The sequence below is a fragment of the Oryx dammah genome, unplaced genomic scaffold (genome assembly GCF_014754425.2).
Source record: "Oryx dammah isolate SB20612 unplaced genomic scaffold, SCBI_Odam_1.1 HiC_scaffold_29, whole genome shotgun sequence".
Lineage (NCBI taxonomy): Eukaryota > Metazoa > Chordata > Mammalia > Artiodactyla > Bovidae > Oryx > Oryx dammah.
In genome coordinates, this window is record NW_024070213.1 from 12732589 (window position 1) to 12757376 (window position 24788).

The window sequence follows — 24788 nt, forward strand, 5'->3', positions numbered from 1 at the left end:
CCCCAGGCACACTCAGCTTGTCTCCCTGGTCCCCGGTGGGGCTGGGGCTCCCGACTCCACCCTCTGCTGTCTCCTCCCCATCAGTCCGCTCCTGCACCATGAGCTGGGTAGGGCTTTGCTTTGCTGTGAACCTTGGCACGTCCTTTTCTGTGATGGTGTAGACAATTATTTAAAGAAATCAATTCTAGCACATTGTTTAGAAATTCAAGCAATACTAAAGCTTAAAAAACAGAAGTGAAAAGTGCCTCTTCATATCTCCTGACCCCAACCCTACTCTCCAGATGTAACTACTAACAACTATGCAGAAAATATTTCTTCAGACTTTTCTGTATGCAGATAAGTGTGTATGTGTGTGTTTGGGAAGTATTTCTAACTGTCCAAAGTTCTATAATCTACACATCTTTATTCTAAATCACTGTCCATTCTAAGTCCTAAATTGTGAAATGGTAAGATAAATATGCGTTTAAGTTAATCTACACAGCACCTGACCAACGAAACACCTACTCTTGGTGGATTTATGGCAGCCCTTGAATCAGAATGAGAGAGAGAGAGAAGGCGGGATCCCTCTCCAGAGACCTGAGGTCACCCGGGGGAGAGTCCTGCCTACCAGCTCGCACTCAAGGGTGAGCGAGGGTGAGCCTTTGAGCTGAGGGGAGGGGACAAGGGCGGAATGTGGGCTGGGCCAAGTTTAGAATTACAAGTGCCAGAGGAGTGGGAACCACACTTTAAATAGCCATCACCTCCCCTTCCCCCAGATAATTCTTCTCCCCTCTGACCGGACCTCTGGCAGCAACTACACTAAGGTTGGTGCTGTTTTCTTTTTTTCTCTGGGTGTCAGACTTCAGGTGGGTAGGATCCATAAGACTTACAGTTTTGGGATCCTCTCCTAGAAAATATGACATTTATGTGTGATACACAAAGACTAGCTATTTTCTTGACTTTCTGAAACTTTGATGGCTGATGATTCAAGGACCAAAGTAACTTGGAGAAAGAGGACCCCAGATGAAAGGGGAAGACATCTGGGTTTACTTCTAAGAAAATGAAGGCTCTCTGCTCTGAGACAAGATTGAAAGTTGAAAGAATATAAAACAAGATTGAAAGAAAATAAAAATTCAAGTGCCTGTTATACTATGAAGTGCTTTCATATATATATGTGTGTGTGTATACATATATATGTGTACATATGTATGAATATATATACACATATATGAAATATATATACATATATGTATATGAAATAGACATATGTATATATACATCTCTTCATTTAATCCTCATGGCTAAGCGTATCCTGTCATGCCCCTATATAAATCCATCAAGAGTAGGTGTTTCTTTGGTCAAGTGTAGATTAACTTAAACACATATTTATCTTACACTTTCACAGCTTAGGACTTGGAATGGGCAGTGATTTAGAATAAAGATGTGTAGATTATAAAACTTTGGACAGTTAGAAAAACTTCCCAAATACATACACACGCACACAACACACACACACACACACACATCTGCATATAGAAAAGTCTGAAGAAATATTCACTGCACGGTTGTTAGTAGTTACATTTGGAGAGTAAAGCTGGAATCTGGAGATGAAGTGAAGAGACATTTTATAGACAAGCAAACAGAGGCTCAGCGTGATGAATTCATTTCCTGGGAGTTGGGTGGTCTCTGACGCAGAGCTATGGTTTGAATCCAGACTTGCCCTTCAATCGCACGATGCTGCCTCTGCTAATCAACGTGGCTAAGAGACCTAGGGTAGGCTTCTGTTCTCCTGGGGTCTGCGGGGGATAGAGAAGTGAGGGGGGTAGTGTTTAATCATTGGAAGACTCCCATTGGGCCCAGAACCTGCACAAGATAAGAGGCGACCATCTCAGAAGGACTGGGGAAGCTTCTAGGGACCAACAACTTGGGTTTCTCCTTCTTAACCCACAGTCTCTGGAGCCCGTTCCCTCATTTATCAAATAAGCAGCACATTCCTGACCTCCCTCTGGTTTTCTGGATCCCCCGGGGCAGCCCCACTGGGGAGACAGAGCTTCAGGAGGCTCTGTGACCAGATGGGGCTCTTGTGAGAAAGTTCTGTTCCCAGGAACTTTTCTAGGGGGGCGTTGCGTAGAAAGAAGCACATGTGTCCACTTCTGCAGAGAAGGGACCGCTGTATACAATGAGATACTTACATTAGACTCGCTGCTAAACCCACCAGCCAGTGTAAGCAAGGGAGGTAGCTAAATGAGCAGGACGTTGTGGGGTCAGGTCCTGGCTGTGCTACGTGGCTGCACACATGTCATCCAACCTCTCTGATGGGCAGCTCCCTGCTTACAAAGCAGAGGGAACTCCATCACATCCTGGGGCCAAGTGGACTGAATGACATAAAGGCATGTAAAGCGCCTGGTCTACAGTAGTTGTTCTCTGAACATGACCACGTCCAATCTCACCCTCAACCCAGTGCGAGTCTAGAGTAGGGGCACGCAGGGTATAGCCTGTAGCTCTGCGTTCATCTTATGTTGTCGTCTCTGCGGTAACGGAGTCCTGCGCTGGCATCACCAGAAAAGAAAAGGAGCCCATGGGTCGTCTTCCTCTTATGTTGCTCTCAGAGAGAGATGCAGGGCTGACCTGGGAAGGTCAGCTCATCTTACTCAGGGTCCCTGGTTCTACTCAACCTTTCTCATCTTCTTGCAAGGATCTAAGAAATCTGACTTTCACATTCCTCTTATAAAATAAAACATGTTTTTGATGAAAATGTAGAAAATACAGGTAAGGAAAATATCTCTAAAACCCATCTGCTGAGAGAGAAACATCTTGGTGAATATCCTAATTTTCATGCATGCAAATACTTTATAAGGTATTTTTCCCAGCATCATCATGGCACATGGTCTATTTTGTAACAACTGTTTGCACTTCACATTTTGTGAACACCTCTTTGTTTCTTTCTTCTGCAGCACAGTTTTTAATGATTATATAGTAGTCCATTGTCTGAGCCATAATTTATTAACCCAGTTACCATATTTGAACATTTATGTGCTTTCTAATTTTTCATTGTTTTAAGCATGAACATCTTCAGTGCTGAATGTTTACACAGAGTCACAGTTATCTCCATAGGGTAAATTCCCCAAAGGAGAATCGGTGGCTTAAGGATACATACAAATGCCATCCCTTCAACTGTCCTTGAATACGGAATAGAGAGACTGAGGTACATGCTTATGCAGATGAGGCTGGTTGGAGAGTGGCAGAGAGAACTCAGACAGCCCGGGGCAGGTGGGCTCCCCATGTCCACAAGCCTCCACCCGAAGCACCTTCTAGGGGTGCAATGTCTGTGCCTCAGAGTCAGTGCCTTCTTCCTGAAGCAGGAAGAGAACACATACGCTCAGCCTTTACCAACCAGACATGCCAAAGGGGGGGTGCGGGTCTGCAGACAGCAGCAGGAGTCACTCTCCTCCCCGGCACTTTTCCTTTGGGAATTTGCTGGAAGGGAAAGGGAAAGCTTTCTTTCTAGGCACCGCCCCCCACCCCCGGCCCCCAGCAGTAGCACAGTGCCCTGCTTGTCTTCCAGGGGGAATGGATAGCAGGGTCTCGGGCACCACCAGTAATGGAGAGACCAAACCAGTGTGCCCAGGTGTGGAAAAGGCGGCGGAGGATGGTGCCCTGCAGCGAGGGCAGTGGAGCAACAAGATGGAGTTCCTGCTGTCCGTGGCAGGGGAGATCATCGGGTTGGGTAACGTCTGGAGGTTCCCCTACCTCTGCTACAAAAACGGGGGAGGTGAGTTCACTTGAGGTGGGCGTGGTGGGGGAGAGCTGTGCCCGTCTGGCGCCTCCTGCCTGGGCAGTGGATGGAGGTTTCCTGCCTCTGTTACAAATACCGGGGAGGTGAGAGGCACCGCACCCTTCCCGCCCGCCCGCAAGGCTGTCTCCATCTCCTGCACCTAGTGCACTCTTGGGAGCTCCATAGATGCAGAGGATGCTGGAGTTGGAAAAACCCTTAGAAGTCGCTCAGGACCCTGCAGGAGAAGCTCTTAGATGGGGGTGACATCCTGGGTGCCCATGGTGGCAGCAGAGAAACTCAGGTGTGGGCTGGGACCAGATGGATGGGGGTTTGGGTTCTGGCTCTGCTACTCACTCCTTGTGACCTGGAGCAAGCCCTCGGACCTCAGGTGGGCACTGAGAACAGAGACGGTTCTTCCTGCCCCTCAAGGTGGTTGTCAGGACTGGAGGTTGTGGGCAAAGGGCCTCAGAATCCATGGCTGTGCTGAGGGCGATGTTGGCACCCAGCTGTCCCGTGGCCTCGAGTCTCTGCAACCTCGAGATGCCTGTCCCCCGCCCCGCCCCACCCTGCCCGCACCACGTATCACCTTTGATCCCAGTGACTCTTCTTTTATTATTTTCCCACTGAAATGTTTGTATGGGTGGAGGAGCATGGACTCCAGTTCCTTTCTGGATCCTTCCTGCCTCTCAGGCCCTGCAGTGATCCCACTGCCCCCTTAGCAATGAGGGTCACTTTCCCACCATGGACTCTCTTTTAGGCAACCCCCCCTTGCCAGGTCTCTGGGGAGCCCCTGAGGGATTTCCCAGGTGCTGAAGGCCTCTGGGAAGAGCAGTGGGTTTGGAAGGTCTCCTCGTCGGTGGGTAAAGCGTAGCGGGACTGGGCTCCCAGGTCTGGTTCTGGGGGCGGGTTGGGGCTGCAGTCTGGGCTGGAGGAAGGGAAATGCTAAGACAGATCACGGGGAAAGACTGAAGGGGTAGGACGTTATGGACCACGAGGACTTTAGAGCACCCTAATGCAACACTCACCCTTGGTGGGGGCGTGGGAGCCTCCCCGTGCGTAAACCCAGTCAAAGTGGTTTTGGGGAGAGAAAGCCCACAGCACAGAGTGGGGGTGGGAGGTCAGGAGGGAGGAGAATATAGAGAGGCCCTGAGCCCATTCATACTCTCAGGATGGTGGCAGCTGGGCACTGGCCCGGGGACCGGAGGTTAATTTGTATTTTTCCCAGAGCAGGTGGGAGTGGGCCGGTGTGTTCTCCTTCCCCCAGACTCTCTGGCAGGCAGTCTGAAGCTGCAGGACTTTGCTAGGTCGGCCGGCATCTCTAGGGAAGGCAGGAGGTCCCCACCTAGCCCTGGACCCTCCGACAGCTTGTTCAGACCCTTGGGCCCTAGGGTGGTCAGATTCGGCTAGTCTGGGGAGGAGAGGGGGTGGGGAGCTAGGCCAGGCCTGGGGGCTCTGTGTCTGGACCCGGTGACCAGCTTAGCTCCTCACACGGCAAGATTAGGAGGTGAGCTGCTTTCTGCAAGCCGCTCTGGAATGGGACCGAGAGGTCGGCCTGGGAATTAGCAGGACTGGTACGAAGAGGTGGGGGAGGGATTCTGGGGTCTGCGGGGACCCCTGCGCTGAGGAAGGGGGAGAGGGGACCAGGGCAGGAGCACAGGGTCACCCTGTCTACGGGAGGTGTCCCCCAGTAGGTTTGCGCCTGAGCTCTGCTTCAGGGGCCTGTTTAGGTCTGTGTGGCCTGAGGGTGTGTGGCTGTGTCTCAGAAAAGGAAATGCAGGCCGGGATCATGACCACAGCCCCTGATTCTTCACGGAAGGAGCCGGGGCGTGGAAGTAGGACGTGGCTGCCTCCTCCCTGGGCAGGGCCCTTCCTCCAGCACGCTGGTCCCCAGGAGCTGTTTTGGGGTCCTGGGACCATCTGCAAAATTCCGACACCATCGCCCTTCCTCCCACCCCTTCTTCTCCAGTGGGGCACCAGGCCTCAGGCTTCCTCTTCTCTTTCCTTGATGGACAACGGCAGCTGGAGGAAGTGCGCTGAGGGGCTCTGGGGCTGGAGGCTGATGCCCAGCTTTGCTCTGAAGGCCCTGAGTCACGCAGGGCCAGCGGGTGGACACACGGGTGGCACCTCTACCGGCGTGATGGGGACCTACAGGCCAGCTCTTCTGGTTTCTGGTGTTCCCAGACTCACCCTTTCTGTGCTCTTCACCCCTCCTTGGCCCCTCAGAGCATAGACCCCACACTTTTTCTCGTCACCTTGGTCTGGAAGGGACCAGACACCTCCTTGTGACAGGGCCCTTCACTGCCCACGTGAGATAGGGGCGGGGAGGGGGAGGACAGATGCCTCCTAGGTAGGTTTCATCCCCTCCTCCCAGTTCAGTGTTTTTATTTAAACTCGTGGCCCTCAGATCAGGGCTGGGACTCCCAGGGGATTCGAGAATGGTTCTGAGCAGGTTCTGAGGATGCTGGGGTCGCGGTGTGAACCCCTCAAGGTCACGTGTGCTATCAGCCTGCCTCTGCTGGGTGCTTTCTCCAACTTCACAGCTGCAAATAGCCGCTTTTGTGCTTGGAAGGGAGGACCTTATCGTTGCTAGTGTTTGCTGGTTGGGGAGCTCAGTGAGGAAGACGTCCCCAAAGCATAGCATCAGTTCCAAACTAAAAATGCAAGTGCTGTCTTTGGTTCCTTCCAGCTTGGAGGTTTGGTAGATCAGAGTAGAAGTGAGTCCCAGAGCAGGGGAAAGGCTGAGCTAAGAATATGATGGAGGACATGTCGACAGTGAAACACGGTAGCTAAAAACCAGAGACGCTGAGAAAGCGGTGTGAAGAAACCGAGTCCGGTGGTTGGGACTTGGGCTTTCAATGCAGAGGATGTGGATTCAGTCCCTGGTTGGGGAGCCAAGATCCCACATGCCTCATGGTCAAGAAACCAAAACACAAAACAGAAGCAATATTGTAACAAATGCAATAAACACTTAAAAAATGGTCCACATCCAAAAAAAAAAGACACAAGAACTTAAAAAATATATATATATATAAAATCAGCATCCAACAGAAGACGGGGAAAGAAGGGGTGCCTTCTAGGTAAGTGCGCTCCTTGCCCAGGCATTGTGGCCAGTCCACCCTGAGCACTTGCCCCCACCCCCTGGCCCCTATGACTTTCGAGAATCAGGCCAACCAATGTAAGTCTCCCAACGGTGGTTACACACTGAGAACGCACCACCTGCTAGGAACCACTCTGAGTTGTGGTGATAAAACGAAAACAGAACAGACCGCCTCCCTGTTTTTGTGGGGCTTTCATTCTGGGTGTGGGTGGGGCAAGACAGACAGTAAACTTAGGAAACAAGAAAACGACATAGCGTACCAGAAGTCACCGAGCATCACTGGAGCAGGGTGGGGCGGCCACACTGAGAACACTTGCGTGACAGCTTCTGGGGTCAGGGGTGAGACCCAGTCTTGGGCATATTGGAGGTGGGGAGTGCATCCTGGGGCAGAGGAAACAAAAGGTTTTAATGGCCTCAGAGAAGGCGGCTGCTGGTGTGTCTGGGGAGTCAAAGGAGGGGAGTCACTGTAGGGGGTGGGTCATGCAGGGCTTGTCAACCACTGTGAGGTTCGGCTTTCACTCCAGGGCTGGGGAGTCAGGGCAGGAGTTTGAGCAGAGCGGCCAGTCTTACACTTGAACACGATCTCTGTGTCTATGGTGCTAAGAACTGATGGCAGAGGCTTCAGGCCGGAAGCAGACCAGTTCCGAGGCTAAGAATCTTGAGGTCTCTTTGCTGTCCTTCTTTCTCACATAACTGCTGACTCTACCTGGATACCCAGATCCTGGTTGCTGCAGAACCCGGGCCTTCAGCTGGAACCTCTCCTGCTCCCTGGACCCTGGGCTACCAGCATTCTGAGTTTCCCAACACCCAGGATGCCCGGGGCTGGAGACCCCGAGTGAGACCACAGCAGAATGTGCCACCGCTGGGCCACTCAGAAACCAGGATCTCAGAGGGATGGCTGTGGGGTGATGGCACAGCCAAGCAAACCCCAGCTCTAGACATCAGGGAGAGAGAGCGCATAGGACGCCTTTGCCACGGGTGTTAGACAGTCCCATTGTGCCCTGAGGATGTCCGTAGATACTAAGGAGCAAAGAGAGACAAGGAGCGCATTTCTTCATGCAAGAGTCATGGTTATGTTATTAGTATGTGACGACTGGTTACCATTTTTAGTTAGTGACTCAGTGCCAAGTATTGGTTCAGTAGTGCTGATTACAGCGTGTGATAATTCATGAATCCTCACCGCTGTGTTACTCATGTGGAACATTTAACAGTTTGTCTTAAAAAAAAAAATGTCACCTGGAGGGACTTCCCTGGTGGTTCAGGAGCTAAGACTCTGAGCTCCCAGTGCAGGGGGCCTGAGTTTGATTCCTGGTCAGGGAAATAGATCCCACAAGCTGCAACTAAGACCGAGTTGCCAAGTAAATAAATAAATTTTTTAAAAAATTGTCACCTGGAACATGACAGGTGAGGCCACAGAATGCGCTCTTACTGAGACGGATGTCTAGCAGAATGGTGCTTTTCCAGGATGGGTGTGTGGTCTCTGGCATCCCATGGGGGATGATGCCAGGACATTTGGAAATTGAGGGAGGAGACTGAGTGGGGGCTTTGGGGGAGCAGGTAACCATGACTCCATTCTCCTTCTCCAGGACTGGATATGTCTTGCAGGGGTGGTGGTTACGGCTCGGGTGAGGAAACAGGCAGTGTCTCCAGGACTCCGTGGTGGGCACACGGGTCCCTCTTGGGCTCCATCCCTTCTCTAACTCCCTCCCCAGTTTGGGGCCAGTGACTCTGCCTGGTGGGTGTGGACTTTGTCCCTTACGGCCAGCTGCCCAGGTGCTCAAGGAGGCAGAGGAGGAGGGGAACAGACCGACCACCAGGCCCGGTGCAGTTAAACGTTGGCTTGGTTTATTGGGAAAGAGCAGGTGGCATAGAGATGGGAGGAGGGGCTTGGCGACTCCTCTCCTGGCCCCCCACTCTCTCTTGGCTCTCTTTATTTGATGTTTCTAACTCTCAGTAGTGACAGTTCATTTCAGCTACTGGATTCTCTCTTTCCTAATTCCCTCGTCCTGCCCAGTGAGCCTTGGACTGATTTGTGTACTTACTTGCCTGAGTTGTTTATGATTTTTCTTTGCCCTTATAGTCACCAAGCGTCTCCCTCAGTGCTTGAATCATGCGCGTGGACTACACGCCAAGAGACTTGGAAGGCAGAGAACTGGAGGAGTTGATTCCTCACCACCAACTTTTGTTTTAGCAATTTTAGTATGGTATAATTGGCTTACAATAAATGGCACACATTTGAAGTGTACAGCTACATAAGTTTTGCCATAGGTACACACCCTTGAGACCGTCACCACTATCAAGATAATTAACGGGGACTTGCAGGTGATCCAGTGGTTAGGACTCCAAGCTTCCACTGCAGGGAGCACAAGTTTCATCCTTGGCTGGGGAACTAAGATCCCACATGCTGCATGGCATGGCCAAAATATAAACTAAAATAAAAAAAAAAAGATTGTGAATATATCCATCACTCCCTCAAATTGCTTCCTGACCCTTTCTCCCACCCCCAACTTCTGCAACCCCATCTCAATGCAACCACAAACCTATTTTGTTTTTTAAAGATTTTTGATGTAGACCATTCTTAAAGTCTTTATTGAATTTGTTACAACATTGCTTCTGTTTTATTTTTTTTATGTTTTGGTTTTTTGGGGGCTGAGAGGCATGTGGAATCTTAACTCTCTAATTAGGAATTGAACCTGCATCTCCTGCTTTAGAAAGTGAAGTCTTAATCAGTGGACCACCAGGGAGGTCTCTGTTTTTCAAAGATGTAACTATTTCCAGCTTTACTGATTTATTTCTGATACATAATATATGTAAGTTTAAGGCATACAACATTATGATTTGATACAAGTATATATTGCAAAATCATTACCACAATAGGGTTAGTTAACAGTTCCACTCGTTCATATCATTACCTTTTCTTGGTGGTGATAGCTTTTAAGATCTACGCTCTTAAGAACTTTCTAGTATATGAAACAGTATCATTCACTGTAGTCCCCACACTGTACAGTTCTAGCCCCAGGAAATGTTCATCTTATAATGAACTGTGTACCCTTTGAGTATCTCCCCATGTCTCCCACCCCCAGCCTCTGGCAACCACCATTCTACTCTCTGCCTTGATGAATCTATTTTGAGATCCCACATATAAGTGAGAACACACAATATATTTACTTTACTTTCTCTGTATAACTTATGTCACTTAGCATGATAACTCAAGGTCCATCCATGGTAGCAAAGCATGGAATTTCCCTCTGTCTTATGGCTGAATAATACCCCACTATACGTATAGCATTTTCTTTATCCATGCTGTCCCTGTATGCTAGTTTGCATTTCTTAGACTTGTCTATAAATGGAATCATGACTTGGCTTCTTTGACTTAGCATAATTACTTTGAGATTCTTCCATCTTTTTCATGTCTCAGTAGTTCCTTTCTTGTTATTGCTGGATAGTATTGTAGCTCAGTCAGTAAAGAATCCACCTGCAATGCAGGAGATCTGGGTTCAGTTCCTGGGTCAGGAAGATTCCCTGGAGAAGGGAATGGCTACCCATTCCATATTCTTGCCTCGAGAATCCCACGGACAGAGGAGCCTGGCAGGCTACAGTCCATGGGGTCGCAAGAGTTGGACACAAATTAGTGACTAGACCACCATTCCATTAGATGGGTGGACTGCCATTTATCTCTTCTCCTGTTTATGGACATTTGGGTTCTTTCCAGGTTTTAGGTATTACAGATGAATCTGCTAAGAACATTTGTATACAAGTCTTTGTATAAACATATGCTTTCACCTCCCTTGAGTAAACACTTAAGTGTGGAATGACAGGATTATATGGTAATGCACCTTTACTTTTTAAGAAATTGCCAAACGCTTTTCCAAAACAGTTGTGCCATTTTACATTCCTGCCAACGGTGTATGCGGGTGTCAGCTTTTCCACATCTTCACCAATACTTAGTCTTTTTTTTCTTTTACTTTTTTTGGCTTCTCCACGCACATGTGAGGCTTGTGGGATCTTAGTTTCCTGATCAGAGATGGAACTGCAGTCCTTACATTGGGAGCATGGAGTCTTAACCACTGAACCACCAGGGAAATTCCTGCTCTGTCTTTTTAAATTTTAATTGGTGTGTAGCATTACCTCATTATTTAAATTTATAATGACCATTTTTTGATTGGGTTCGTTTTTCTGGCATTGAGTTGTATGAGCTGCTTGTATATTTTGGAAATTAATCCTTTGTCAGTTGTTTCATTTGTTATTATTTTCTCCCATTCTGAGGGCTGTCTTTTCACCTTGCTTATAGTTTCCTTTGCTGTGCAAAAGCTTTTAAGTTTAATCAGATCCCACTTGTTTACTTTTGTTTTTATTTCCGTTACTCTAGGAGGTGGGTCATAGAGGGTCTTGCTTTGATTTATGTCATCGAGTGTTCTGCCTATGTTTTCCTCTAAGAGTTTTATAGTTTCTGGTCTTACATTTAGGTCTTTAATCCATTTTGAGTTTAGCTTTGTGTATGGTGTTAGAAAGTGTTCAAATTTCATTCTTTTACATGTAGCTGTCCAGTTTTCCCAGCACCATTTATTGAAGAGGCTGTCTTTGCCCCACTGTATATTCTTGCTTCCTTTGTCAAAAATAAGGTACCCGTAGGTGCATGGGTTTATTTCTGGGTTTTCTATCTTGTTCCATTGGTCTATATTTCTGTTTTTGTGCCAGTACTGTACTGTGTTGATGACTGTAGCTTTGTAGTATAATCTGAAGAGAGGAAAGTTTATTACTCCACTTCCATTCTTCTTTTTCAAGACTGCTTTGGCTCTTCAGGGTCTTTCGTGTTTCCATATGAACTGTGAAATTTTTTATTCTAGTTCTGTGAAAAATGCCATTGGTAATTTGATAGGGATCGCATTGAATCTGTAGATTGCATTTGGCAGTGTAGTCATTTTCACAATATTTAAGGAACATGGACTATCCTACCCAGGAACATGGACTCTCTCTCCATCTGCTTATTTCGGCTTTGATTTCTTTCACCAGTGTCTTATAATTTTCTGTGTACAGTTCTTGTGTCTCCTTAGGTAGGTTTATTCTTAGACATTTAATTCTTTTTGTTGCAATGGTGAATGGGATTGATTCCTTAATTTCTCTCTCTGATTTTTCATTGTTAGCATATAGAAATGCAAGTGATTTCTGTGTATTGATTTTGTATCCTACAGTTTTGCTAAATTCACTGATTAGCTCTAATTTTTTGATACTATCTTTAGGGTTTTCTATGTACAGTATCATGTCATCTGCAAACAGTGAAAGCTTTACTTCTTTTCCAATCTGGATTCCTTTTATTTCTTTTTCTTCTCTGATGGGTGTAGCTAGGACTTCCAGAACTATGTTGAATAACAGTGGTGAAAGTGGACACCCTTGTCTTGTTCCTCATCTTAGGGGAGATGCTTTTAGTTTTTCACCATTGAGAACAATGTTCGCTGTAGGCTTATCATATACAGCCATTACTATGTTGAGGTAGGTCCCTTCTGTGCCCATTTTTTTTGGAAAAGTTTTAATCATAAATGGGTGCTGAATTTTGTCAATGGCTTTTTCTGCATCTATTGAGATTATCATATGGTTTTTATCTTTCAATTTGTTAATATGGTATATCACATTGATTGATTTGTGTATACTGAAGAATCCTTGCATCCCTGGAATAAACCCAACTTGGTCATGGGGTATGAGCTTTTTGATGTGTTGCTGAATTCTGTTTGCTAAAATTTTGTTGTAGATTTTGCATCTATGTTCATCAGTGATATTAGCCTATAGTTTTCTTTTTTTGTCTGTCTGGTTTTGGTATCAGGGTGATGGTGGACTCATAGAATGAGTTTGGAAGTGTTCCTTCCTCTGCAATTTTTTGAAAGAGTTTTAGAAGGATGGGCATTAGCTTTTCTCTAAATGTTTGATAGAATTCTCCCGTGAAGCCATTTGACCCTGGGCTTTTGATTTTGGGGGGAGATTTTTGATCACAGCTTCAATTTTAGTGTTTGTAATTGTGTTGTTCATAATTTCTATTTCTTCCCGGTTCAGTCTTGGAAGACTGAACTTTTCTAAGAATCTGTCCATTTCTCCCAGGTTACTGATTTTACTGCCATATAGTTGTTCACGATAGTCTCTAATATTACTCTGTATTTCTGTACTGTCTGTTGTAACCCCTTCTTTTTCATTTCTAATGTTGTTGATTTGATTCTTCCTTTTTTCTTGATGAGTCTGGCTAGAGGTTTGTCAATTTTGTTTATCTTCTCAAAGAACCAGATTTTAGTTTTATTAATTTTTACTATTGTTTCTTTCATTTATTTTTCAATTATTTCTGCTCGGATCTTTATGATTTCTTTCCTTCTACTAATTTTGGGGGGTTTTTGTTCTTCTTTTTCCAGTTGTTTTAGGTGTAAAGTTAGGTTGTCTATTTGATGTTTTTCTTGTTTCTTGAGATAGGATTGTATTGCTATAATCTTTCCTCTTAGAACTGCTTTTGTTGCATCCCATAGGTTTTGAGTTGTCGTGTTTTCATTGTCATTTGTTTCTAGAAATGTTTTGATTTCCCTTTTGATTTCTTCAGTAACCTGTTGGTTATTTAGAAACGTGTTGATTGATCTCCATGTGTTTGTGTTTCTTACAGTTTTTTCTTCTAATTGATATCTAGTCTCATGGTGTTGTGGTCAGAGAAGATGCTTGATATGATTTCAATTTTCTTAAATTTACTGAGGTTTGATTTGTGACCCAAGATGTGGTCTATCCTGGAGAATGTTCCACGTGCACTTGAGAAGGAGGTGTATTCTTCTGCATTTGGATGGAATGTCCTGAAGATATCAATGAGATCCATTTCATCTGATGTATCATTTAAGACTTGTGTTTCCTTATTAATTTTCTGTTTTGACGATCTGTCCTTTGGTATGAGTGGGGTGTCAGTCTCCTACTATTATTGTGTTACTGTCAATTTCTCCTTTTATGTCTGTTAGTGTTTGTCTTATGTATTGAGGTGCTCCTATGCTGGGTGCATAGGTATTTACAATTGTTATGTCTTCCTCTTGGATTGATCCCTGGATCATTATGTAGTGTCCTTCCTTATCTCTTGTAATCTTCTTTATTTTAAGGTCTATTTTGTCTGATATGAGGATTGCTACTCCAGCTTTCTTTTGCTTCTCATTTGCATGGAATATATTTTTCCATCCTCTTACTTTCAGTCTATATGTGTCTTTAGGTCTGAAGTGGGTTTCTTGTAGACAGCATATATATGGGCCTTTTTTTTTTTTTTTATCCATTCAGCCAGTCTGTGTCTTTTGGTTGGAGCATTAATCCATTTACATTTAAAGTAATTATTGATATATATGTTCCTATTGCCATTTTCTTAATTGTTTGGGGTTGATTTTGTAGATCTTTTTTCTTCTGTTGTATTTCTTGACTATATAAGTTCTTTCAGTATTTGTTGTAAAGCTGGTTTGATGGTACTGAATCCTCTTAATTGTTGCTTGTCTGAAAAGCTTTCTATTTCTCCATCAGTTTTGAATGAGATCCTTGCCAGGTACAGTAATCTTGGTTATAGATTTTTCCCTTTCAGTACTTTAAATATATCCTGCCATTCCCTTCTGGCCTGCAGAGTTTCTGCTGAAAGATCAGTTGTTAAGCATTTGGAGTTTCCCTTGTATGTCACTTGTTGCCTCTCCCTTGCTGCTTTTAATATTCTTTCTTTGTGTTTAATCTTTGTTAGTTTGATTAGTATGTGCCTTGGTGTGTTTCTCCTTGGGTTTATCCTGTATGGGACTCCTTGTGCCTCTTGGACTTCATTGACTATTTCCTTTTCCATGTTGGGAAAACTTTCAACTATAATCTCTTCAAAAATTTTCTCATATCCTTTCTTTTTCTCTTCTTCTTCTTCTGAGACCCCTATAATTTGAATGTTGGTGTGTTTGATGTTGTCCCAGAGGTGTCTGAGACTATCCTCAGTTCTTTTCATCCTTTTGACTTTATTCTGCTCTTCAGAAGTTATTGCCACCGTTTTATCTTCCAGCTCAGAGTCCTTCTTCTGCTTCAGATATTCTGCTATTGATTCCTTCCAGAGTATTTTTAATTTCAGTAATCGTGTTGTTTGTATGTTTATTCTTTAATTCTTCTAGGTCTTTGTTGATTGATTCTTGCATTTTCTCCATTTTGTTTTCAAGGTTTTTGATCATCTTTGCTGTCATTATTCTGAATTCTTTTCAGGTAGTTTGCCCATTTCCTCTCCATTTATTTGGAGTTCTGTGTTTCTAGTTTGTTCCTTCATTTGTGTAGTGTTTCTCTGCCTTTTCATTATTTTTTTTTAACTTATTGTGCTTAAGGTCTCCTTTTCCCAGGCTTCAAGGTTGAATTCTCTCTTCCTTTTGGTTTCTGCCCTCCTAAGGTTGGTCCAGTGGTTTGTGTTAGCTTCCTATAGGGTGAGATTTGTGTTGAGCTTTTGTTTGTTTGTTTTTCCTCTGATGGGCAAGGCTGGGTGAGGTGGTAATCCTGTCTGCTGATGATTACACCTGTAGTTTTGTTTTGTCTGTTGTTTAGATGAGGCATCCTGCACAGGGTGCTACTGATGGTTGGATGATGCCAGGTCTTGTGTTCAAGTGGCTTCCTTTGTGTGAGTTTTCACTATTTGATACTCCCTAGGGTTAGTTCTCTGGTTGGGTCTTGGAGTCAGTGCTCCCACTCCAAAGGCTCAGGGCTTGATCTTTCACTACGGTTGCTAATGGGTGGTACCAAGGGACGAAAGTGTGAGGTGATCTGGTAGGGCATCTCTCAAAGCACACTGCAAGCTCAAGTCAGAAGTCACTCAGATGAGCTCAAGCCAATTCCTTGACTTCTCTGTGCCTCAGTTTCCTCACTGCTTCAGCCACTCCCAGCAACTCAAGAAATACACCTTTGCTTTGTCTAACCACTGAGATTTGGCAGAATAATAGGTACTACAGCATAGGTCTAACCTATTCTGATGTGTACAGAAGTTGAAGCAATCTCCTCAGAGCAAGAATAGGTATATAGGCTCATCCCTGGCAGCAGAACCTGCAATGCCTTGTTACCTGGCTCCTGCCCTTCAGCATGGCCCCCCAGAGAACACTCAGACCCGTGGATGAGAGAGCCTTTGCAGAAGTCCAGGAATCCAGCTGAGTAGTTCCATCAAGCAGATATAGGAAGCTTCTCCTGCTGCTGGTGGTAGGTGTTCCAGAAGTTTGTGTGTCCTGTTAGCTGGTGCAGCCCCTCCTCCTTCTCAGCACAGTTTTAAGAAAGCAATTAGATATTGTTCACTACAGGCACTGTGGTCACAATAGAGCTCTAGGGCATATTCATTGTAGGTAACAGAAACTTTGTACCCTTTGCCCAATACCTCCCTGTTTCCCCTTCCTCAGACCCTGGTAATCACCAGTCTATACTCTGCTTCTGTGAATTTGCTTCAGACCCCAGAGGGCATTCTAGACAGGCTGTCATCCTTTTTTTTTTTTTTTTGCCTTATTGCCTTGACTAGAATCAATACTGATGGAAACAGTATTTAATAGGAATGGTAAGAAATAGTAAGACTAGACACCCTTGTCTTGTTCTTGATCTCAGAAGTTAAGCAATGTTTCACCATTATTTGTAGATATTATCTGCAGATGTTTTGTAAATGCCTTATTTTCAGATTGAGGGTTTCCTTCTATTCATCATTTGCTGAGAGTTTTTTTTTTTTTTTTAAATCACAAATAGCTGTTAGATTTTGTCAAATGCCTTTCTTGGATTTGTTGAAGTGATTATATGGTTTTTTGTCTTTAAATTTATTAATATGATACACAGATTGATTTTTTGAATGTTAATTTTGTATTCCTGAGATAAACCCCACTATGTAACATATTATCCTTTTTATTAATACATGTTGTTGGATCTGATTTGCTAAAAATTTTTTAGAATTTTGCATCTGTGTTCATCAAAGTTTGACCTATAGTTTTCTTTTCTTGTCTTTGCCTGCTTTTCTTATCAGGGTAATGCTAGCTTTGTAGAATCAGTTGGAAAGAATTCCTTTTACATTCTCTGGAAGAGTTTCTATAGAACTGGAATTATTTCTTCTTAAACGTTTGGAATGTCCCCTGCATAAGCACCACTGGATTCAATCCTTTTGAGAGATAGTTTCCCTTCCCTGGGTGATTTCCTCACACATATGTACTGACCAGTACTCAGCTGCAAGCTAGTAGGGGACCCTCTGCAGATATTTGGGTCTCCCTATGCACATTTTTTTTTTCTTTTTTGTCTGTGCTGGGTCTTCACTGTAGTGCTCAGGCCCTCTAGTCGTGGTGTGCTTAGATGCCCCCAAGGCATGAGAGATAATAGTTCCCTGATGAGGGATTGAACCTGAGTCCCCTGCACTGGCAGGCTGATTCTTGACCGCTGGACCACCAGGGAAGTCCCTCTCTGTGCACATCTCTGCTCCCTGGGACTCTGTCCTGTGAACTCCTTGCCCTGATGCCAGCAGATAGAGGTCTAGGGTGGAGAGAATGCCAGCGTTTCTGGAGTCAGTAGACTTGTCTAAGCCAATGACTGTGAAAACAGAAAGGATTACTAAAAGGAAATCTGACTGCAGTCTGCTAAAAATCCCTCTCTGGCATCGAGAGCAATCATTTCTTCGACACATGCTGGACTGTGGGCTCTGTGAATGCTCGTGGTTTCTGGGATTCCAGGAGCTCCTTCTATGGCCACAGGTTATGTGTTTTTTAGGCGATAACTGAAGTTGATGGGAAGTACACCTTGGTAAGTATAGACGGAAATTTCAGAGTGAAGAAAGGGACTGGCCAGTCCTAAGTAACCTGGTGACACTTGACCTCTGCCTGGTTCCAGACATCTAGACCAGTGTTCCCAGTTCTTCACAGCACCCCCCGACCCCCGCCTTAGGAGCAGTGGAGGTGGGAGGAGCTGGACTTGGACCACAAGAAGGCCACTGCCAAGGAACACACAGCCTGTCTCCCGCCTGCAGGTGCCTTCTTCATCCCCTACCTCATCTTCCTCTTTACCTGCGGCATTCCTGTCTTCCTCCTGGAGACGGCGCTGGGCCAGTACACCAGTCAGGGGGGCATCACAGCCTGGAGGAAAATCTGCCCCATCTTTGAGGGTGAGTCGCTCGTGCCTGACACCAGAGTCTCTGCACCAGGTTATAAACTGCATTTGGAAGAACTAGGGGGTTCAGCAGCAGTGCTAATGGAGATAAGCCCCTGGGTCTTTATGTTAAACCTTACACTTGTGACTCAGTGGGCATGAGTTTGAGCAAGCTCAGGGAGAGAGTGAAGGACAGGGAAGCCTTGCGTACTGCTGTTCATGGGGTCACAGTCAGACACAACTGAGTAACTGAACAACTCCACTTGTGTGCCCAAGACAGAACTAGTCACTCAGCCCAGCAGAGGATGGAGGAGAAGATGGGGTTGAAGGTGGCACAAAGGCTTTAGCTAATAAGTAGAATGCAAAGCTATTTTAGCTGTACCTGTATGTATTTTGCAATACATACAAATAATTTTGTGCTTTTAAAAACATATTTAATCAATGGAAAGCATTTAAAAAGAGATTTTGTTTGTTTTTTAATTTGCTTTTAGTTTGGGGATTTTGTTTTTGGCTGTGCCATGCAGCTTGTGGCATTTTAGTTCCCCAGCTGGGGATTGAGCCCAGGCCCTTGGCAGTGAGAGTACAGAGTCCTAACCACTGGACAGTCAAGGAAGTCTCTAAAAAGAATTTTAATGAGAAAAAAAATCCATTAATAATTCTACTATCTTTGGACTTTCTTGGTGGTCCAGTGATTAAGTAGACTCCACACTTACACTGCTGGGGGCCTGGGTTCAGTCCCTGGTTGGGGAACTAAGATCCCACAAGCCTCAAGGCACCGCCAAAATAAATAAATAAATAATTTTACTATCTTGACACAGCAGTTACTTAGGGTGTTATATTTTAATATTCTTCTCTCTTTAGGATTTTCTTTAAATTTCCATTTTGAAATAATTATATGTTCACAGAAAGTTGCAAAAGTAGCCCAGGAGTGTCACGTGTACCCATCAGCCAGTTTTTCTTCATTGTAAAAATTTTATATAGCTATGGAACAATGTCAAAACCTGGAAATGGGCATTGGTACCATCCACAGACTTTGTTCAGGTTTCACCCGTTTCCATGCACTCGCTTGTGTGAGGGTATGTTTGTGTAATTGTGTATAATTGTATCACTTGTGTGGATGTGTGCGACCACCACCACTGTTCCATGACTACAAAGACCTCCACTCCACTGCCCCTTTACAGTCACTTTTACCCCCTCCCTGCCCTCATCCCTAACCTAATCAATCTGTTCTCTATCTCTGTGATTCTGTCGTTGGGGAACGCTATATAAATGGAGTCATGCAGTGTGTGACTTTTGAGATCCACCGTTTCACTCAGCATCATGCCCTGGAGATAAACCCAGATTGCTCTGGTATCAAGTGTATGTGTGTGTGTGTGTGTGTGTGTGTGTGTGTGTGTGTGCGCGCGCGCTAAGTCACTTCAGTTGTTTCCGACTCTGTGACCCCATGGACTAGCCCCTCCAGGCTCCTCTGTCCATGGGATTCTCCAGGCAAGAATACTGGAGTGGGTTGCCGTGCCCTCCTCCAAGGGCTCTTCCCAACCCAGGGATCAAACCCGAGTCTCTTAGCTCTTCTGTATTGGCAGGCAGGTTCTTTACCACTAGTGCCACCTGGGAAGCTCCTGGTATCAGTGGTTCATTCCTTTTTATTACTGAGCTGTATTCCATGGCATGGATGAAGGTACTATGATTTATTTAACCATTCAGCCATTGAAGAACATTTGGGTTGTTTGTAGTTTGGAGAGATTTATTTCACTATTTATTTCTTTCTCTATATTAAAATTTATGTGTCTATTAGTTTGAAATATACAGTTTTTTTCTTCGTTTTTCTTTTTTTGTTTTTATTTTTAAGAATTTTTTCCTACTTATTTGTGTTTCTGTTTTAGTTAGTGTTATTTTCCATTTTCTACACAGCAATCATTGAGTTGCATAAACTTTCATCAGATGCATATATCAAAATTTATGCTTATTTTTGATCACTTATAAAATTGTTATACCCTGCTATCATGTATCTTGGTAGAAATAGCCCCCCTCTTTTTGAAATTATTTCTTTGGGATAAATTCCCAAGTTCAGAATCATAGGATCAAATGGACAACCAAGTTGATGTCTCTTGATCTGGCTTATGAAAGTGTTATACTGACGCAGAGTCACTGAACTTGAGTAAGGACTTTCTCCCATATCTTTAACAGCTCTGAGTTATGACCCTAGTTCCCAAACTTGTCGGAACATTGGAAATACCCCAGGACCTTCAAAACATCCTGAGGCCTGTACCCCACCCCCAGAGGTTGTGATTAAATTGGTCTGGCATCTAGACTGGGCTTTGGAATTTAAAAAATATCTCCAGGTAATTCTCCTAATATGTGGACAAGTTTGGAACTCACCGAATGACAGCATCTGTAGAAATGTTTGGTGTGTTACGGATGCAGAATGTTACCCCCTCCTTGTTTCAGTTTGCACACCTAGGATGAGGGAGCATGAGGGCATTTTGAGGACGTTCTTTCACTACGTGCACTTGCTCCTCCATGAACTGTCTCGTCCTGCTCTTAGCACATGTTTTTATATTTCAGAAATAGATCAGATGAATTCCAGGGAACATAAGCTGTTGGAATCTCGGAGTTAGCCTTACACGTGTGTAAAATAACTTGGGATTGGAACCAGTGAAGTTTCAGCACTGAGACTGATGCGAGTTCATGGGAAGCAGGGCAGGGCAGCAGGGCTGGGGAGGAGAGCAGGAAGCCCGGGTCCCCAATCCCACGTCTCAGGACACTCCCAGTGGAGCACAAACCCCCTCCCGAGCAGGGGTGGGCAGGAGAGTGAGACACCTGCCCGGTGCCCCAGCCCCGTCTGCCCTCCCCGCCCCCTCCAGGCATCGGCTACGCCTCCCAGATGATCGCCACCCTCCTCAATGTCTACTACATCATAGTCCTGGCCTGGGCCCTCTTCTACCTCTTCAGCAGCTTTACCGTCGACCTGCCCTGGGGGAGCTGCCGCCACGACTGGAACACGGGTGAGGTCACCCCCTCCTGCTTGGCCGCGGTGACTGGGGAGAGGGATCGTTCTTCTACCCTGGGACCTGGGACCTGACCCCGTACTTGGGATGCTCTAGAAATCTTCCAAGGACATCACGGAGGTCTTACACCGAAGATAAGAGCGAGAATCCACCAGCATCACAGGGAAAATGTCACAGGCCTTTTTTTTAAAAGCAATTTTACTTACTTATTGTTTGCTTGTGCTGGGTCTTTGCTGCTGCAAGCGCTTTTCTCTTGTTGTGGTAAGCGGTGGCTACTCTCTAATTCCGGTGCCTGGGTTTCTCATTGCGGTGGCTTCTCTTGCTGGGGAGCACGGGCTCTAGGCACACAGGGTTCGGTAGCTGCAGCACCTGGGCTCAGTAGTTTCGGCTTCCGGGCTCTGGAGCACAGGCTCTGTAGTCGTGACACACAGGCCTAGTTGTTCTTCAGCATGCAGAATCATCCCGACTCAGGGATCAAACCCACAATCCACTGAGCCACCAGAAAAGCCCTACAGACTTTGTAAAAAATTCATGGGTTCCATCAAACACATTACAAATGCATGTATTATGAAGACAGAACTGACTTCATTTTGTGCAGTTTAGCCCTTTATGTGATCTAAGGCATGGTTAGTTTGATATGTGTATATATTGTATACAATACATATATTGTATATACGTATATATTGTATACAATATATGTATATATTATATATAATATATATGTATATATTATTTCATTTATTTGTTTCTCATGTCTTCTTTCTGATGTTATTTTAGGCCTTTTCAACTCCCGGTTCATCTGGACTGAACCAGGGGATACGCCATTTTATACAGTATCTCTATCATTTATAATAGCAACTCTCCTGTGGTTCCATTTTAAGACAGGAGCCCATAAGGCCGTAGAACTCCTGAGTCTAATGAATAGAAAGTAAACATTAAATTAAAGATAAAATTAAAAGTTACCTAGAGTAGTGCTGTCTAGAAGAACCGCCTGGGGTGATGAACGTCCTTGGTTACTCTCTGACCCAGCAGCCACAAGGCCCCCCTTCGCCCCCAAACTGTGTGCTGTCTCTCCAGGCCTTCCTTCCTTTGTTCCTCTCTGCCACCACCTCCGTGCCACTACTTTCAATCCTGGATGTCCCTCCCTGAGGGTCATTGATCCACTAGGTTCTGCTCAATGTGTCTGCTAGTGCCTGTCCCGGCCCTAGGCCCTAGCATTCACCCGGCTTTTTCTCTTTGTTGGTTTGGTTTGCGCTTAGTGCTGTGTGCTATATCCTGAGCTCTCAAAATATATTTGTGGAATGAATCAAGTTTTAAAAAATCTGTTCTGTTCGGATGTTTTCTTTATTGTGTTTTTTCTTCTCCTCTCTTTATTTCCCCTTCCCCTCCCCCCCACCTTTTTTTTTTTTTTTTTAATATTTGGCTGTTGGGTCTTTGCTGCTGCTCATGGGCTCTCTAGTTGTGGCCCACAGGCTTAGTTGCTCCTAGGCGTGTGGGATCTTAGTTCCCTGTGCTGTATGTGCTTAGTCGCTCAGTCATGTCCAACTCTTTGCGACGCCATGGACTGTATAGCCTGTCAGTCTCCTCTTTCCATGGGGATTCTCTAGGCAAGTATACTGGAGTAGGTTGCCATGCCCTCCTCCAGGGGAATCTTCCCAACCCAGGGATGGAATCCAGGTCTCCTGCATTGCAGGCAGATTCTTTACCAGCTGAGCCACCAGGAAACCCTAAGAATACTGGAGTGGGTAGCCTATCCCTTTCCAGGGAATCTTCCTGACCCAGGAATCAAACCAGGATCTCCTGCATTGCAGGTGGATTCTTTAGCAGCTGAGTTACCAGGGAAGCCTGACTAGGGACCAGTTCCCCACCCAGGGGAGTCCCCTGCACTGGAAGGGGGATTCTTAACCACTGGACCCCCAGGGCAGTCCTCAGTTCCCAGATCCTCTGCAGGTGGAACTTAACACACTTTGCTGAGCAGGACCCCAGCCCTCACTTCCTCACAGATGGGTGATGACAAGTCATCTCTGAGAAGATTCGCTTTCTCATGCATGGTGGGGAAAATGCTATCTTAGTATTTCGCAGGATTGTTGTCCTGATAAAACGCAAAGAAGGGTGTGAACACTTTGTGAAAAGTCTGAAGGCATAGAGGGGTAATTGAGAGCCACTATTTATGGAGCTCCCTGGAGTCTCATTTTCACTTAATCCCCTTATCAGCCTTGCACACGGCTCTTCTCATGTACATTTAGAGCCGAAAGGACTGAGGCTTAGAGAGCCTCTCGGTAAATAACCTGGGGTTGCGGGGGCGGGGAGTGGGGATGGGTGGAGAGTGGGGTTCAAGCCAGAGCCTCCTGACCTGTACCCCTGCTCTTAGCCTGACTGCACCACTTTCCTGGATGGTGTCCTGACTTCCTCAAAGGTCGTGAGCCCATCCAGGACGGCGGCCCAGAAATACTTGTCTGTTTGAAGCAGTGTGCAAAGCATCTTTGCTGATGCTGCCTGGTCTTGCTTTAATTAGAATGTGCAGCAGCCACCCACCCCCCCATCCCACCCCCCACCCCATCTGCCATGGAGAAGTGGGAAAGGGTGCCATGGGTTTGATGAGGTTATTATGTCTTTCGTGTCTCATTGTGAGACTGTTTTGTTTAGATAACTTCAGCCCAGACGCCTTCCTTCCCAATCTCCTAAAGTTCCCCCTACTCTCTGGTGACACTGGCCAGTGATCTTTCTCTTGCTCCCCTGACCCCTGGCCGCCCACAGAGCGCTGCGTGGAGTTCCAGAGGACCAATGGCTCTCTGAACACAACGGCTGAGAATGCCACCTCTCCCGTCATTGAGTTCTGGGAGTAAGTGAGGCCGTTTCTCCCTTCATCCAGTGTGGATGGTTTGTCCAGGGCACGGGGGTGAGTTCAAACAGTGGTGACTCCACAGACGGCAAGGAATGAACTGCTGCTTCCTCCTTTGGTGGCCCCACCATCCAAGTGGCTCTTCCTTTTTGCCCATATCTGTGGTTAATGCCGGACTGTTCTCAGGCCCGGCCCGCCTCTCTTCCCCCGGGGCCACCCCCATAAGTGTCCACCCTCCTCCCCAGCTCCTTGTCAGTTACCTCTACTGCTCCTCCCCCCAGATACTGACATTCACCTAAGATGTGATTCCTAACATCAAAGCATCTTCACAGTCCAGCTGAGAGACTATGTTTGCATCCTCTTCTCTGGGTTCAGTTGCACTCGGCCTGGCAGAATAAACTTACCCGGGGACAGTTTGTCTTTGCCTCCCTGTCTGTCTATCCCCATCTCTGGACAAAGGTGAGCCTCACGGTTCAGAGTAAAGAGCCAGTGGGCCTTTTGCAGATCAGAGAGAGAGGCCCAGCTCTGCTGCCCAGGGAGCTGAGGCCGGCAGCTCACCCCTCTCTCCCTAGGCGGCGGGTCTTGAAGATCTCAGAGGGCATCCAGCACCTGGGGGCCCTGCGCTGGGAGCTGGCTCTGTGCCTCCTGCTCGCCTGGGTCGTCTGCTACTTCTGCATCTGGAAGGGTGTCAAGTCCACGGGCAAGGTCTGTGTCAGAGAGACCCGGGCCCCTCCCTTCCTGGGACCCTCTGCCCTTGCTGGGGGGCTCAGCCACCCAGGGGTTCAAGTTGTTCCTAGTCGGGGATGGGAGGGAATGACCCCACGAAGATTGCTTGGCGCTCGCTTGCTTGATTCTGTGCCTCTCGTGGCCTCAGTCACATATCCTTCTATTTGGGAAGTGAAATGGAATAAAGACAGAGAGGGAAGGGGAGACAGAGAGATGGTGGGGAGACAGAGTGGGGAGGGGGAGACAGAGAGGGGGAGGGGGAGACAG

General features: G+C 46.0%; 1 protein-coding gene across 4 annotated transcripts in view; it reads left to right on the forward strand.

The window, feature by feature from the left end:
* Positions 1-727: 727 nt before the first annotated feature.
* The window catches only part of SLC6A13 (solute carrier family 6 member 13), a 38805-nt gene continuing 14744 nt past the window's right edge, over positions 728-24788 (forward strand). For all 4 annotated transcript variants that reach the window (XR_005719757.1, XM_040233714.1, XM_040233715.1 and 1 more), the window contains exons 1-6: positions 728-803; positions 3545-3751; positions 17827-17961; positions 20810-20950; positions 23711-23795; positions 24368-24500. Coding sequence is in view for 3 of the 4 variants with exons in the window: in XM_040233714.1 (XP_040089648.1) it covers positions 3550-3751; positions 17827-17961; positions 20810-20950; positions 23711-23795; positions 24368-24500 (696 nt within the window). In the remaining variant the exon portion in view is untranslated. The remainder of the gene's footprint in view (positions 804-3544; positions 3752-17826; positions 17962-20809; positions 20951-23710; positions 23796-24367; positions 24501-24788) is intronic.